The sequence below is a fragment of the Nansenia antarctica genome, assembly GCF_963989245.1.
Source record: "Nansenia antarctica genome assembly, chromosome: 4".
Lineage (NCBI taxonomy): Eukaryota > Metazoa > Chordata > Actinopteri > Argentiniformes > Microstomatidae > Nansenia > Nansenia antarctica.
Window position 1 is genome coordinate 1,602,334 of NC_137689.1, and position 14,943 is coordinate 1,617,276.

Below are 14,943 nucleotides of genomic sequence, written 5' to 3' on the forward strand. Positions count from 1 at the left end.
CTCCAACCCTCCATCCCTCTGACCCTCCATCCCTCTGACCCTCCATCCCTCTGACCCTCCACCCCTCCATCCCTCTATCCCTCCAACCCTCTACCCTCCATCCCTACATCCCTCCAACCCTCTACCCTCCATCCCTCCAATCCTAACCCTCCATCCCTCCAACCCTCCATCCCTCCAACCCTCCATCCATCTGACCCTCCATCCCTCCATCCCTCTGACCCTCCATCCCTCTGACCCTCCATCCCTCCATCCCTCTGACCCTCCATCCCTCCATCCCTCCTACCCTCCATCCCTCCATCCCTCCAACCCTCCCTCCCTCCAACCCTCCATCCCTCCATCCCTCCGACCCTCCATCCCTCTGACCCTCCATCCCTCCGACCCTCCATCCCTCCATCCCTCCAACCCTCCAACCCTCCATCCCTCCATCCCTCCAACCCTCCATCCCTCCATCCCTCCATCCCTCCAACCCTAACTTCAATATACAGTGCCAATAAAAAGTCTCTGAACCCTTTGGAATCACCTGGTCTTCTGCATTAGTTGGTCATAAAATGTGATCTGATCTGATCTTCATCCAAGTCACAAGTATAGACAAACATGCTTCAGCTAATAACACACACACAATTATAATCTTTCATGCCTTTATTGAACACACCCTTTGAACATTCACAGTGCTGCTGGTGGAAAAGGTAAGTTAGTGAACCCTTGGATGTAATAACCTGGTCGAACCTCCTCTGGCAGCAACAACCTCAAACAAGCTGCAGTTGAGGTGATGAGGTGTAGTGGCACAAGATGTCCAGTGGCCCTAACACTCTTCTGTCGTTAAGTCATGTCGATTCTTCCTTGTTGTTTGTTTGAGTGACTCACAGGACAACCAACCATGACCGGCTCTTAACATAATATCATGTTATTGATGACTGATGCCGAATTTCATGAAATACATCTTGAAAGATAAAAATACATCTTAAGATTTATTTTTCATCAAAACATTTTACAATTACTTGGTCCCTGTATTTGATTGGACAAGAGGCAGTCACATCGAGCGCTACGTCATTCGTTGGTGACTGTCCAGAGTATAAGGAACCATCTGACTAAGGTATACAAGTATGTAGGCAGGATTTCATCTAACTGGGAGCTCCTAACAAAAGTGTGCCTAAACCTGTTCAGGAGGGAAGCATTGACAAAACTGCAATTGCCATCCAATACTGCCCCCTACTGGTCGAGATGAGGAAAAGCTTACGGCACCGGGTATTCCCAGGCGGTCTCCCATCCAAGTACTAACCCGGCCCGACGCTGCTTAGCTTCCGAGATCGGACGAGATCGGGCGTGTTCAGGGTGGTATGGCGTGTTAGGGTGGTATGGCGTGTTCAGGGTGGTATGGCGTGTTCAGAGTGGTATGGCGTGTTCAGGGTGGTATGGCGTGTTCAGGGTGGTATGGCGTGTTCAGGGTGGTATGGCGTGTTCAGGGTGGTATGGCGTGTTCAGGGTGGTATGGCGTGTTCAGGGTGGTATGGCGTGTTCAGAGTGGTATGGCGTGTTCAGAGTGGTATGGCGTGTTCAGGGTGGTATGGCGTGTTCAGGGTGGTATGGCGTGTTCAGGGTGGTATGGCGTGTTCAGAGTGGTATGGCGTGTTAGGGTGGTATGGCGTGTTCAGAGTGGTATGGCGTGTTCAGAGTGGTATGGCGTGTTCAGGGTGGTATGGCGTGTTAGAGTGGTATGGCGTGTTCAGAGTGGTATGGCGTGTTCAGGGTGGTATGGCGTGTTCAGGGTGGTATGGCGTGTTCAGGGTGGTATGGCGTGTTCAGGGTGGTATGGCGTGTTCAGAGTGGTATGGCGTGTTAGGGTGGTATGGCGTGTTCAGGGTGGTATGGCGTGTTAGGGTGGTATGGCGTGTTCAGGGTGGTATGGCGTGTTCAGGGTGGTATGGCGTGTTCAGGGTGGTATGGCGTGTTCAGGGTGGTATGGCCGTAAACAAAATTAACTGCTCGGTGGTGTATATAAACTTAAAGTAATGAGACAACACCACTTTATAATTAATGTTATAAGGTATAAAATAGTCAACTATCCCTTATAAAATAGTAAACCAACCTTTTCTTTGTTAGACACGCCTACATTGTCCATCTCGGTCGCTACGTCATTAGTCCCCATAGTGGGGATGGAGGACTCTGCCATAGGACTGCATCACAATACATGTTAGTCATAAAGGCTTCTAGAAATTACATTTCTATGTTATGGAGGAAGAGGTTGACAGGAATGAATGATCATCAGGTTTCACACCATAGTTCTTACCTGAGCTCTATAACATAACAAAACAAACAACTGGCAGCATTAACAGACATGGATCCATCGCTATTCTTGAACAGATTTATTTTTGTTATAATATCCGACAATATCATCATACTCCAGTTACTGAGACAAGATGTTTTCACATTCAAGCACACAACTAGGTGGTTGAAGTCTATCGCCCCACAATATCGGGGCATTGTTTTCATTTCAGAGTCTATCTGAATAGGTTGGGGGCTTTCAGAAGGCAAAAAGAGAACAGCACCTTTAAAAACAACAACTGAATGTCATCAAAGACCTACATATGATATCCTGTATTTCAAATGTAGTAACTTGAGTAAGTCTCAACTGACAGTCCTGAGCTGCCTGCTGAGTTGTGTATGAACACTGAACAACAAAATGCGACTCATTTACAGTAAAGATCTCTTACAAATCTGATCACCAACTTACCCAGTAAACAAAGAGTCCAAAAGATGTCCTCAGGAAAGCCGGAATGTGGGTTCAGATGACGTCTTTCTAGGACGTCCAGATGACGTCTTTCTAGGACGTCCAGATGACGTCTTATGGACTACTGTAGTCCATAAGACGTCCTAAAGATGTCATCTGGACGTCCTAGAAAGACGTCATCTGAACCCACATTCCGGCTTCCCTGAGGACGTCTTTTGGACTCTTTGTTTACTGGGTACAGTACAACAGCGTAAGCTTGATGTCACAAAGTACGTTGCCTTGATTGAACGGTGAGTTAAACCAGAGTAAGTACAGTACGATACAGTTTATTGGATAGATTAGATTTTTGCTCGATCACTTTATTCAGTTAATTCAGTCCATTCAAGTCCTTTTGAAATAGTAGGAAATACGAGATACTACAAAAACAACACACTTCGGGAATTCTCTTTTACACAACAACCCAAGGTTAACATCGGCATTCTCACATCCAGTCATGAGCCCATACACATGTGCAGGAATGCTTTTCATTGGTCAAAAAGATTCACCAAAGTATGTTTGGTCCCTCTTACAATGAAGAACAAACCCCCTGTACCGGAACAATCCATTAGAATTTATTTGTTGACGTGTTTATAGCAAAAATACATTAAATCTAAAAATGGCACAGAGCAAATAAAATGTTAAGATAACAACTCCACTGTAGGTGAAAGTACCCCGTTGTAATTCCATAAACAACCACCGGGCCCTCGAACCCAATTCCTGATGCGCTGTCCAGTTCTGTCCCCAGAGACGGGAGTGGTGACACAATGACTTACATAGACGTCCTCCCTTGTTGACTCGTACTGAAACAGAGGACAACAGAACCGTTCTGGAAGAGATGAGAGTACATGCATTTCTAAAACGCAAACCTAGATCCCTGTTGAGATCACCCCCCCCCCCCTAAAACAAAACCACTGGAGATCAAGTAGTGACACCAGCAGCTTTCTCTTTAAACACATTTACATTTTTGCTCTTAGTTCTGGTTAAACGTACCGTATCTTTTTTCCAATGTCATATACATTAAAATATGATCGGCCACCATTTTCAATAAGTCAAGACTGTGTGTGGCTCTCTTGGACCACTGAAGAGAAGATTCTGGTACATTCAGTACATTCTGTAAAAAGTCTTATACGTTTTTCTTTACAATTCATAAAAAATACAGAAAAGGAAAAAAAAGAATTTCGCGGTCAGACGGGGCAGTCCACTGTCCTGCAGAGGCTGCTGAACGTTCTTAATCTCCATCGAGTCACTTCTTATTATTATCTAACTTCATAAACCTTTTCCAAAAAAGTATCTGACATGTTTACAAGTCTCTTTCTTTTCATTCCGCGTGGATCTCTGTCTCTGCCCTCTGCAGGCCCAGTTCGGCCTGGATAAAGGCGCCCTGGCCCAAGGCAGTGGAGTACGCCCGGTTGTTGTGGGGGCCCGTCAGTCCAGGGGTGGGAAACGAACCACCAGAGCCCCCCCGGTTTGGCATGGGGCCTTGCTGCGGCTGAGGCGCCTGGTGGTGGTAATCGTCCAGGTTGTCGTAGTGGGACTGTACGGTCATGGCGTTGTGTCTCTGCCCCCCGTGGGGGGGCTGGTACTGGTAGTCTCTGTCTGGCTCCGGTTGTTGGGGGGGTTGGCTGTAGTGCTGCTGCTGTTGCTGCTGCTGCTGCTGCTGTTGCTGCTGTCGTTCTCGGACGCTGTGCGATCTCTCAGGCTTGGGAGGGGCCACCGGTTTCGCGGGCTGCTGCTGCTGCTGCAGGTCGTCGTTGACGACGTTGCCGTGGTGATAGACAGACGTCGGAGTCTTGGCCCTCTGGTTCTGGTGGCGGTTGTCCAGATCCGGGCGCTGCTCGTAGCGGGGCTGCTGGACGCTCCTGGACGCGTCGGGGGGGGGGAGGTGCTCGTGCTGGTCCCATCCCGGCTCGAACATGGGCTCGTGTCGGCTGCTGGACTCCTGCTGGTGGCTGAGACTGCGGGTCAGGGTTTGGTGGTGCGAGGAGGCTTGGCAGGTCCTGGACAAGTTGCCTTGTTTGGTAGCAGGAGCAGCAGCGGTGCACTTGTTGTTGTCGCCCCCTGTTCCGTTGTTCCCCTGGCAGTGCTGCTTCTCGGTCTCCATGTACATGAGGGCGTCAGGGTGCGGGGTGTAGCGACCTCCTTCCTTGCCCTCCGCCGCGGCGGCGGCCATCAGCACAGCTTTCCCGGGGTCCGACTTACTCCGCAGGTGAAGGGTCTCGTACCCCCCCACCCCCACCCCCACGTCCCCCCCCGAGGTGGTGAACAGGCCCACGTTGTCGTACTGCGACATGACCGGGCCCTTCATCTTCTGCCTGGCCCGGCTCTCCCGGCGGATGGAGTGCATGCGCAGCCGTTCCGACTCCTCGGGGTCCCAGGCGAAGTAAACGGCCGCCGCGGGGCCCTTCGACCCCTGGAGGGATACCCCCTGACCCCCCGGCGGCATGTCCCTGCTGACGAAGCTGTGCTCCTTGCCCGGGAGGGGGAGGGCGTGGCGGGAGAGGTAGTGGTACCCTCCGGCCTTGCCGCCCGACCGGCTGAATCCCCCGGAGGAACCGCCGCCGTGGACCATGTGGTCTCGGCTGCTGAAGGAGTGGCTGAAGTGCCGGAGCCGGATCGTCCCGTACGGGTCCACGTCGTAGTACGGAGCGTCCAGCGGGTTGGCGGTCGCCCCCGAGTAAGGGCTGTAGCGGTACTGGACCCTGCCGTTCTCGAAGTAAGGCTGGAGCTGTGTGACGTGGTAGTCCACCTGGGAAGTCTGCTGCTGTTGTTGCTGTTGTTGCTGTTGTTGCTGTTGTTGCTGTTGTTGCTGTTGTTGTTGCTGTTGTTGCTGCTGTTGCTGCTGCTGCTGGTAGGCCTTGCACGGGTAGAAGGGCCGCTGGTAGTAGAAGAGTTCGTCGTCCGGAGGAGGAGGGACTTCCGTGCGCTGGATGGGCACCGTGCGGATGGCGGAGGAGGAGGAGGAGGGCACGTGGAGGGAGTGCACCCTGCGGATGGTGGGGTAGACGGGGGCTGCGTCGAGGTGAGGGGGTGGGTACCCCCCTCCTCCCTGGCCGCGGTGGCCCGGCGCAGGGGAGACCACGTACTCCCCCCTGGAGGGAGGATGAGGAGGAGGCCCGCGGGACTGGTGGTGGTAGGACCGGGGGCCCAGGGTGCTGTAGCGGGCGTCCAGACGGGCGCCGTACGGTATCTGAGGCTCCGACTTGGACACGGACACGTAGGAGAGGTGCGGTGGGGGTTGGGGGACGCCGTCCGGCCGGTAGTGGTGGTACCCCCCCGTGTTGGGTTGCTGCGCTACGGGGATAGGGACAGGACCCCCCCGTTGGTGGTAGTAGGCCTCGCCGGGAGGCTCCAGTAAAGCCGCCTCTCCCTTGGTGTGGTACAGGTAGGCCGACTGGTGGCCGGTGGAAGACTTGGTGGAGCGTAGAGGAGGGTGGTGAGGGTGAGGGAGAAGACCCTCCTCCATAGAGGCGGGCGTGGCAGAGCCTTCTGACAGCAGCAGGACGCCGTGGAAGTGGGAAGCGGCGTTAGCGGTCGCTTCTGTCTGGCTGAGGGCGGCCGTGGCCAGCTTGCTCTCGATGGAGCGGGGCGGCGGGGCGGGCGGGGTGGGGCCGTAGCTGTGGTGGTAGTGGGGTCCGGGGTGCGTGGGGGGTTGCACCGGCTTTATGGCCTCCCACGGTCTCTCCACTGGATCGGCTGCTGGGGCTGGGGCGGCGGGGGCTGCTCTGGCGTTGGGCGGCGGCTGGGGGTGTTTAGGATGGGGTTGGTGTTGGGCCTGAGGATGGGGGAGGGTTTGGGACTGGGGATGGGGCTGATGTTGAGGCTGTGGATGGGACTGAGGTTGTGGTTGTGAATGATGTGCGTGTGTTTGAGGCTGGGACTGTGTTTGAAGCTGTGGATGAGGGGGGTGTGTTTGAGGCTGAGGCTGAAAGGGAGGTTGGATCTGAGGCTGTGGCTGCAGAACTGCCGTCGGCTGAAAACAAAACAAAAACAACCCGTTTGTTAAACAACAACAATCGTTTCAGAAATAATGCTCCACATAAATCATCATGGCTTTTGAAAACGTACCTCAGGGGCAGGGTGAGGCAGGACACAAGTCTCCTGGGTTCTCCTGCTGGGGGTGGTGGAGGCCTGGTGGGAGGCCTGGTGGGAGCAGGAGGACCCAGGGGTGCCAGCTGCTACCTGGCCCATGGCCGGCTGCTGCCTCTCCGGGCTGCTCCACGCCGGGGAAACCTGGCCGGTCGGACTCGAGGGAGCAGCGGCACGCTGGTGGTGGTTGGGGGTCACGTCCTCCACACCCTGGTTGGTCCCAGGAGGAGTGGAGGAGGAGGAGGGGGAGGAGGACTTGGCATTGGTCAACGTAGTACTGTTGTTGCTCAGGAGGTTGGCTGACTGGGGGGGCTGCTGGGTGGCGGCGGCAGTGGGAGGGGGGAGGATGGGGGAGGCCAGGGCCAGAGTCTTGGGGGTCAGTGGGCTGTTGTTCCGGGGCGCTCTGGTGTCGGTCCCTTCCTCCAGGGACGTCTGGGGCTGCAGGGCCGGGGGAGGGGGCCAGTCCTGGGGGGGGGCCGGGGGCTCCTGGGGCCTGGGAGGAGGCGACGCCGGCGTGGGGGGGGGCTGGGAGGAGGAGGAGGAGGGGGGGGGGAGGGGCCGCCTCTGGGAGAGAACGGCGGCCTGCTGGGCGGACTCGGCCAGGGCTAGGGCCAGCATGCGGGCGGCGTTCTTCGGTGGGGGAGGAGGAGGAGGGGGGGGGAGGTGGGAGCTCAGAGGGCCGGGGGGGGCCGGAGTAGTAGGAGGAGGAGAAGAAGAGGCCAGAGCTACGGCTCCTGGGGAGGGACAAAAAAACACACAAACGGGAAGCGCAGTTGAGGAGAGAGAGAAAGTCAAAGAGAGAGATCGCTCGGCGGAGGAGGGGGGGGGGGGGAAGTAAAAAAGTAAAAAAGAAAAAAAAAAAAAAAAAAGGCAGGCTTGGTTCTTCAAGAGTAGGAGAGAGAGGGGAGAGTTAAGCATGGCGCCGGCGGGGCATCATGTAGAAAGATTGTTTCTCTGAGCTGAAATCCATGCAAGGTGTTAAAGGAGGCGTGAGCCTGGGGAACTAACCCTAGAAACGAAACAGGCATTTGTTTAATGGCATAACAGACCAAACAGAAAAGGGCCTGAGAACTCTACAAGTCATTAAAACCAAAAAGATGAATATGTGACGCAGTCGGATCATTTGGTCCTCGTGTCGGGATCTGATGTAATGATGTAAGGAGTACGTTTCCGCGTTGTTGAAAATCAACGACACGTCGCTAGTCGACTAACACAGCTTGTTCTGTGAGCCTGCTAACAATGTAAAGTAGTGTTCTAGTTAACTCGGTAGCAGTCCAATCCATTGCGTTACAGTGTTTTGTCTTGACTAGCGAGTTTGTGTTTGTGATTCTCAACAACGTTGAAACGTAGTTCCGTGTTTCAAACGAAAAGTCTGAACATTTTGATTTGATGTCGGTCGCCGACATGCGGACCAAAAGACTCGACCGTGTCACATTTGATAGAAAAGAAAGTCCGAATGATTCAGAGTGTAGCGATCAACCACCTACCTGGAGGTTCCTGACCGCCGGTCTGCCTGGGGCCGTCTTCTCCCAAGAACTTGTGGCTCTCTGCTGCTTCGTTGTCGATGGCGCTGAGCTTACAGTGCAGCTCCATCTGGAAGGCTTCGCTCAGGGACGGTTCGCTGGTCCCCGTCGGGAGAGGAGGAAGAGGAGGAGTCCCCCTGGGCATCGACAGAGGAGAGGAAGACTTGGGGAAGTCCTGTTCTTCCTCCAGAACCCTACAAGGAAACTCAACGGTGTGAAAAGGCTCCGAGAGGGCCAGAGGCGCAAAACCGGCAGACTTCGAACTCTTGATCGGCGACACGGCCTGTATGGGCTTCTCCGTGTAAGACAAGGACATCGGTAGCAGCCGACTCTTGTTGGTCGTCTCTCCGGGGGGGCTGAGGTCTGGGGACAGGAAGGGGTTAGTGAACCTCCCCAGGAAGGAGGAGGGCGAGACGGGCTCCGAGCTGTTGGCGTTACCGGGGGGGCTCCTCTTCAGGCTGGTGCCCTCGCACCCCCCCGCCCCCCCCGCCATGAAGTCCCCCAGGGGGAAGGAGTAGGAGGGGGTGTCGGGGAGGAGGCTGCACTGGAAGGACATGGGGTCGAAGTCCAGGGAGGCCATGCCGATGTCGGGGGGGCTGAGGTCCACGTCCTCCCCGGCCGAGCGCGGGGGGGAGATGAGGGCGGGGACCCGGATGGGGCCGTCCTCCCCCTCGCTGCTGTGGCCCCCCCCCAGGTTGTCGTAGGAGTTGCAGTGCTGCCGGCTGTCCAGCAGGGCGGCGCCGTTGAAGGAGGCGGAGAGGGCGTCGCTGCTGGAACGAGGCCGTCGCGGGCGGTACACCTTCGACTCTCCTGCAGGGGGTTGTGGGAAAAAAACCCGACCAGTTAACCAACCAAACATAAAACACATCATCAATATATACAACATACAACACAAAATATATATTTAAAGTAAAAATGTTTGGCCAGTCCCACTCATATTTTTCTTTTTTTATTGCCATAGAGAGAGTAAATAGTATTATTTATTTTTTTGGTTAATATCTTAATATTCTAATATCTTTTTTCTCACAGAGACATGTACACAACAGGACATCAGAACATCTAGTGTCCGTGGGGAAAGTTATTGTCCCAGATAATTGTAGAAAACCGTAGACAGTAGAGATTTGACAGGAAGGATGGGTGAGAGAGAGATAAGGGATGACATGCAGGATATCGAACCCGGGAACCCTGCGGTTACATGGTCGACGCTTAGTGTGTTACGCCCCAAACAAATCTAGAATAACCCCACTATTTTGCGAGCACAAACACCAAAACAGATGCCGTTAACTAGGTGTACGTTACCTTCAACGTTGTGTAGCGAGGTGAGAGATTCCTCACTCTTGGCTGAACGGAGAGTTCCTGTGTCGCCTCTGCCACCTGCAAACACACAGATACACACACAGGCTTTAGATTCTGTGTGAGGGGAGGGTGTGATGGTGGTCTTGAGGGAAGGAAGGGGGCCTAACCTGCCAGGGCCATGGCCTTCAGCTCGTTGGGCTCGCTGGGGTTGCGGTGCAGCTTGCGCTTGGACATGGAGGACAGGGAGGAGGAGGCCTTGCCCAGGCTGAAGAACGAGCGCCAGCTGCCCACCGGAGACTTCTTGGACTTGATAGGAGGTCTTTTCCTACGAGGGCGACAGGAGGGAGGCTATGAACACACGTTTATTTTAACAGTTATGACCAAAGAAGATGACTCACTCAACCATAGGCAGCATAGCTGTCCTCTATGACTATGTGTGTGTGTGTATGGTAGTATGGTACCTCTCTGTGGGGAACTCTATGATGGTGTGTGTGTGTGTGTGTGTGTGTGTGTGTGTTTTACCTCTCTGTGGGGAACTCTATGATGGTGTGTGTGTGTGTCTGTGTGTGTGTGTGTCGTACCTCTCTGTGGGGAACTCTATGATGGTGTGTGTGTGTGTGTGTGTGTGTGTGTGTTTTACCTCTCTGTGGGGAACTCTATGATGGTGTGTGTGTGTGTCTGTGTGTGTGTGTGTCGTACCTCTCTGTGGGGAACTCTATGACGGTGTGGAACTTCCCCTGTAGCGCGGCCGGGCCCTCCCCCACCTCTATGTACTTGCTGTCGGCCGTGACGGGGGAGTTGATCTGGGCCTGGGTCCGGGCCTGCGCCTCCTCCAGGGTCAGCAGCTTGGTGGAGGGAGACGATACCAGCAGGGACTTGGGCCGCGACAGGGAGTTGTGTCCTGGGGGGGGGGGGGGGGGGGGGGGGACACAGGGGGGAGAGGGGGACAGAGGAGGGGGAGGGGGAGGACATGGGGAGGACAGGGGGAGGACAGAGGAGGACATGGAGGGAGGGGGGGGGACATGGGGAGGACAGAGGAGGTGGAGGACATGGGGAGGACAGAGAATTAGGGATGCATTTAATCATTTAATGACGCATCGTGGGACAGTTAATTATCTATACAAATATGTGACGATACAAATCGGCGAGATGATGAAGATGAATCGCGATACTCTTTTTAAACAGCAGAGGGCGTAATCTACTTTTGACTTTACTTGTTTGAAGTTAGACCCTACCTCAGAAATAGGGATTCTTTAAGAAAGTACAGTATTTGGTAGTTTTTGCGGTGCCTACCTGCTCCCTCCCGGATCAGCGAGCTGAGCTTGGGGCTGAAGAGGACGTCCACGTGGTTCAGGATGAACTCCACCACCACAGACTGGATACGCACCTCCATGAAGGCCGCGGTGCCGCTGAAACAGGCCGACTCAATCTGCTTGGACCTGGAGAGGGAGGGGAGACGGGGGGGGGGTCTTTAGGGGTCCCTAAATTAACTCCACGTTGGAGCTCGCCAATGATACGGATCAAGGCAACAGTTTTGCATTTTTCTCTTGACAGACATATACATTGATGTGTGACATGACATTGGTGATTAACATGTGCTCCTCATGTGGTTAACTGCTCCTCCTGAGACATCCACTACCCCCCAGCACTGCGTCTCCTGAGACACCCGCTTTTCCCCTCTACTGTGTCCCCTATGACTTCTACTGCCCCCCTTGTACTGTTTCTCTGTTCTCCAGTGTCGATATATATATATATATCTTCCTGATACGACTGGTGGATTGATGATTCACTTGCTTAGTCAAATGTATCGATTGTAAGTCGCTTTGGAATAAGACGTCTGCTAAATGCCAAACATGTAAATGTAAATGTGATGTGCCGTCCCTGTCAACTAAACTGCTACATTCAAAACATGAGCTGACCTCAGCAGGTTGGGGGCCCAGACAGACAGACAGACAGACAGGCAGACAGGCAGACAGACAAACAGACAGGCAGACAGACAGACAGACAGGGTTAGGGTACCTGAGCAGGTTGGGGGCCCAGACAGACAGACAGACAGGCAGACAGGCAGACAGACAGGCAGACAGACAGACAGACAGACAGGCAGACAGACAGGCAGGCAGACAGGCAGACAGACAGGCAGACAGACAGGCAGGCAGACAGACAGACAGGCAGACAGGCAGGCAGACAGACAGACAGGCAGGGTTAGGGTACCTGAGCAGGTTGGGGGCCCAGACAGACAGACAGACAGGCAGACAGGCAGACAGACAGACAGGCAGACAGGCAGACAGACAGACAGGCAGACAGGCAGACAGACAGACAGGCAGACAGGCAGACAGGCAGACAGACAGACAGACAGGCAGACAGGCAGACAGGCAGACAGACAGGCAGACAGGCAGAGAGACAGGCAGACAGGCAGACAGGCAGACAGGCAGACAGACAGACAGACAGACAGACAGACAGAGAGACAGACAGGGGTAGGGTTAGTCACCTGAGCAGGTTGGGGGCCCAGACAGACAGACAGACAGACAGACAGGCAGACAGGCAGACAGACAGGCAGACAGGCAGACAGGCAGACAGACAGACAGACAGACAGGCAGACAGGCAGACAGACAGACAGACAGACAGACAGAGAGACAGACAGGGGTAGGGTTAGTCACCTGAGCAGGTTGGGGGCCCAGACAGACAGACAGACAGACAGACAGGCAGACAGACAGACAGACAGAGAGACAGACAGGGGTAGGGTTAGTCACCTGAGCAGGTTGGGGGCCCAGACGATGGCCAGGTTCTTGCTGTGCATGTTGGTGATGTAGCTGAAGGTTGCCAGGTGGGACAGGTGTCGCATGAGGAACTCCAGAGTCCTGCAGAGGCAAGAGCACAACATTCAGATCCTCATTACTGCTGTGTACATGTAATACACATACACACCCCCTCTCACAATAAACAAGAATAAAAACAGCTCGAGAGTGTGACAGTATGCGACACAGTCTGATCATTTGGTCCGCATGTCGGCAACCAATCAAAATGTTCCGACTTTTCTTTTGAAACACGGAACTACGTTTCAACGTTGTTGAGAATCACAACAGAAACTCGCTAGTCGAGCCAAAACACTGCAACAACACAATGGATTGGGTGAGTAATCCCCACTGCTACCTAGTGAACTAGAACACTACTTTACATTGTTACCTAGTTAACTAGAACACTACTTTACATTGTTACCTAGTTAACTAGAACACTACTTTACATTGTTACCTAGTTAACTAGAACACTACTTTACATTGTTACCTAGTTAACTAGAACACTACTTTACATTGTTACCTAGTTAACTACAACACTACTTTACATTGTTACCTAGTTAACTACAACACTACTTTACATTGTTACCTAGTTAACTACAACACTACTTTACATTGTTACCTAGTTAACTAGAACACTACTTTACATTGTTACCTAGTTAACTAGAACACTACTTTACATTGTTACCTAGTTAACTAGAACACTACTTTACATTGATACCTAGTTAACTAGAACACTACTTTACATTGTTACCTAGTTAACTAGAACACTACTTTACATTGTTACCTAGTTAACTAGAACACTACTTTACATTGTTACCTAGTTAACTACAACACTACTTTACATTGTTACCTAGTTAACTACAACACTACTTTACATTGTTACCTAGTTAACTAGAACACTACTTTACATTGTTAGCAGGCTCACAAAACAAGCTGTGTTAGTTGACTAGCGACGTGTCGTTGATTTTCAACAACGCTGAAACGTATTCACATCTTTTGAGAGAAAAAGTCAGATCATTACATCGGATCCCGACATGAGGACCAAAGCATTAGAACGTATCAGAAATGTGTCTGTCACACTTGGTGTGTGTCAGTACCCTGTCAGCCCAGCAGGGGGCAGTGTGGCTCTACCGTACCCACCTATAATGCGGCGGTGGGAGCTGCTGGATGACATCATGTATTTTGATGAGCCGCTCCTCGTCCGTGGCTGCTGACACAGCCTCCTGCAGAGAGGAGCGATGGAGAGATAAAGAGAGAGAGAGAGAGAGAGAATGAGAGAGAGGCGCGATGGAGAGATAAAGAGAGAGAGAATGAGAGGAGAGAGAGAATAGAGTGGTGCGCATCGATGCCTTGGCATTCAGAAGAGCTCACTGCTGCTCTACGCTTCCAGGCTGTCAGGGCTTTGGGGGGGGGGGGGGGCAGGGAGCACTTTCACGCTGCTATGATGACCCCTGCATAGTCATCCCCCACCCCCACCCCCCCCCGACCCCGTTCCCATAGCAACAGCCAAACATTTACACCGTCTTCATAGCTCAAGGCTGTTTGATTTGGTGAGGGTTTTTCATTTCAAGTCGTTGAGTGAGGTTGGTAATAGTGGGGTGCAGCAGCATTTGATAGCCTGTGTTTAAGGCCTTTGAGAGGTCTCCAGGAATAGTCCTTCAAACGTGTGACGCTGTACGCCTCTCCGGTCAGCTGAGGTCCCAGAGGAGCCGGGCCAACAGGGATGTTTCAGATTCCAGAAGGTCTGAGATGTTCTTATGTACTTATGACCCCTGGGCTGAGAGACTGACTGAGACAGACAGACAGACAGACAGCACCCCTGGGCTGAGAGACTGGCAGATCAGACAGACAGACGACAGACAGACTGACAGACAGACAGACAGACTGACAGCACCCCTGGGCTGAGAGACTGAGACAGACAGACAGACAGACAGACAGACAGACAGACAGACTGGCAGATCAGACCAGGACGCGGAAGATGAGACACGTAGAGAGAACTCAGCGCCAGACTGGGATGGGAGGGAATGTTATAAATATGATCAAAGGGGCGCTTGGTGGCGTAACACACTAAGCCTATGTAAACGCAGGGTTCCTCGTTCGATTCCGGCCGCGGACATAATCCTGCATGTCATTCCTTCTCTCTCTCTCTCACCCATCCTTCCTGTCAATCTACTGTCTCTATCCTCCTCTCTCTCTCTCACCCATCCTTCCTGTCAGTCTCTACTGTCTCTATCCTCCTCTCTCTCTCTCACCCATCCTTCCTGTCAATCTACTGTCTCTATCCTCCTCTCTCTCTCTCTCTCTCACTCACCCATCCTTCCTGTCAATCTACTGTCTCTATCCTCCTCTCTCTCTCTCTCACCCATCCTTCCTGTCAGTCTCTACTGTCTCTATCCTCCTCTCTCTCTCTCACCCATCCTTCCTGTCAGTCTCTACTGTCTCTATCCTCCTCTCTCTCTCTCTCACCCATCCTTCC

The 14,943-nt window shown here is 53.1% G+C and overlaps 1 protein-coding gene across 1 annotated transcript in view; it reads right to left on the reverse strand.

Moving 5' to 3' along the window:
- Positions 1-4,085: 4,085 nt before the first annotated feature.
- The window catches only part of arhgap32b (Rho GTPase activating protein 32b), a gene marked incomplete at its 3' end in the record, with an annotated part of 20,958 nt that continues 10,100 nt past the window's right edge, over positions 4,086-14,943 (reverse strand). Inside the window, exons 4-13 of the mRNA XM_080528064.1 lie at positions 13,608-13,690; positions 12,423-12,530; positions 10,966-11,111; positions 10,372-10,573; positions 9,840-9,997; positions 9,676-9,750; positions 8,341-9,186; positions 7,413-7,587; positions 6,833-7,346; positions 4,086-6,656 (exon numbers count right to left, since the gene is read on the reverse strand). Coding sequence (XP_080384190.1) covers positions 4,086-6,656; positions 6,833-7,346; positions 7,413-7,587; positions 8,341-9,186; positions 9,676-9,750; positions 9,840-9,997; positions 10,372-10,573; positions 10,966-11,111; positions 12,423-12,530; positions 13,608-13,690 — 4,878 coding nt within the window. The remainder of the gene's footprint in view (positions 6,657-6,832; positions 7,347-7,412; positions 7,588-8,340; positions 9,187-9,675; positions 9,751-9,839; positions 9,998-10,371; positions 10,574-10,965; positions 11,112-12,422; positions 12,531-13,607; positions 13,691-14,943) is intronic.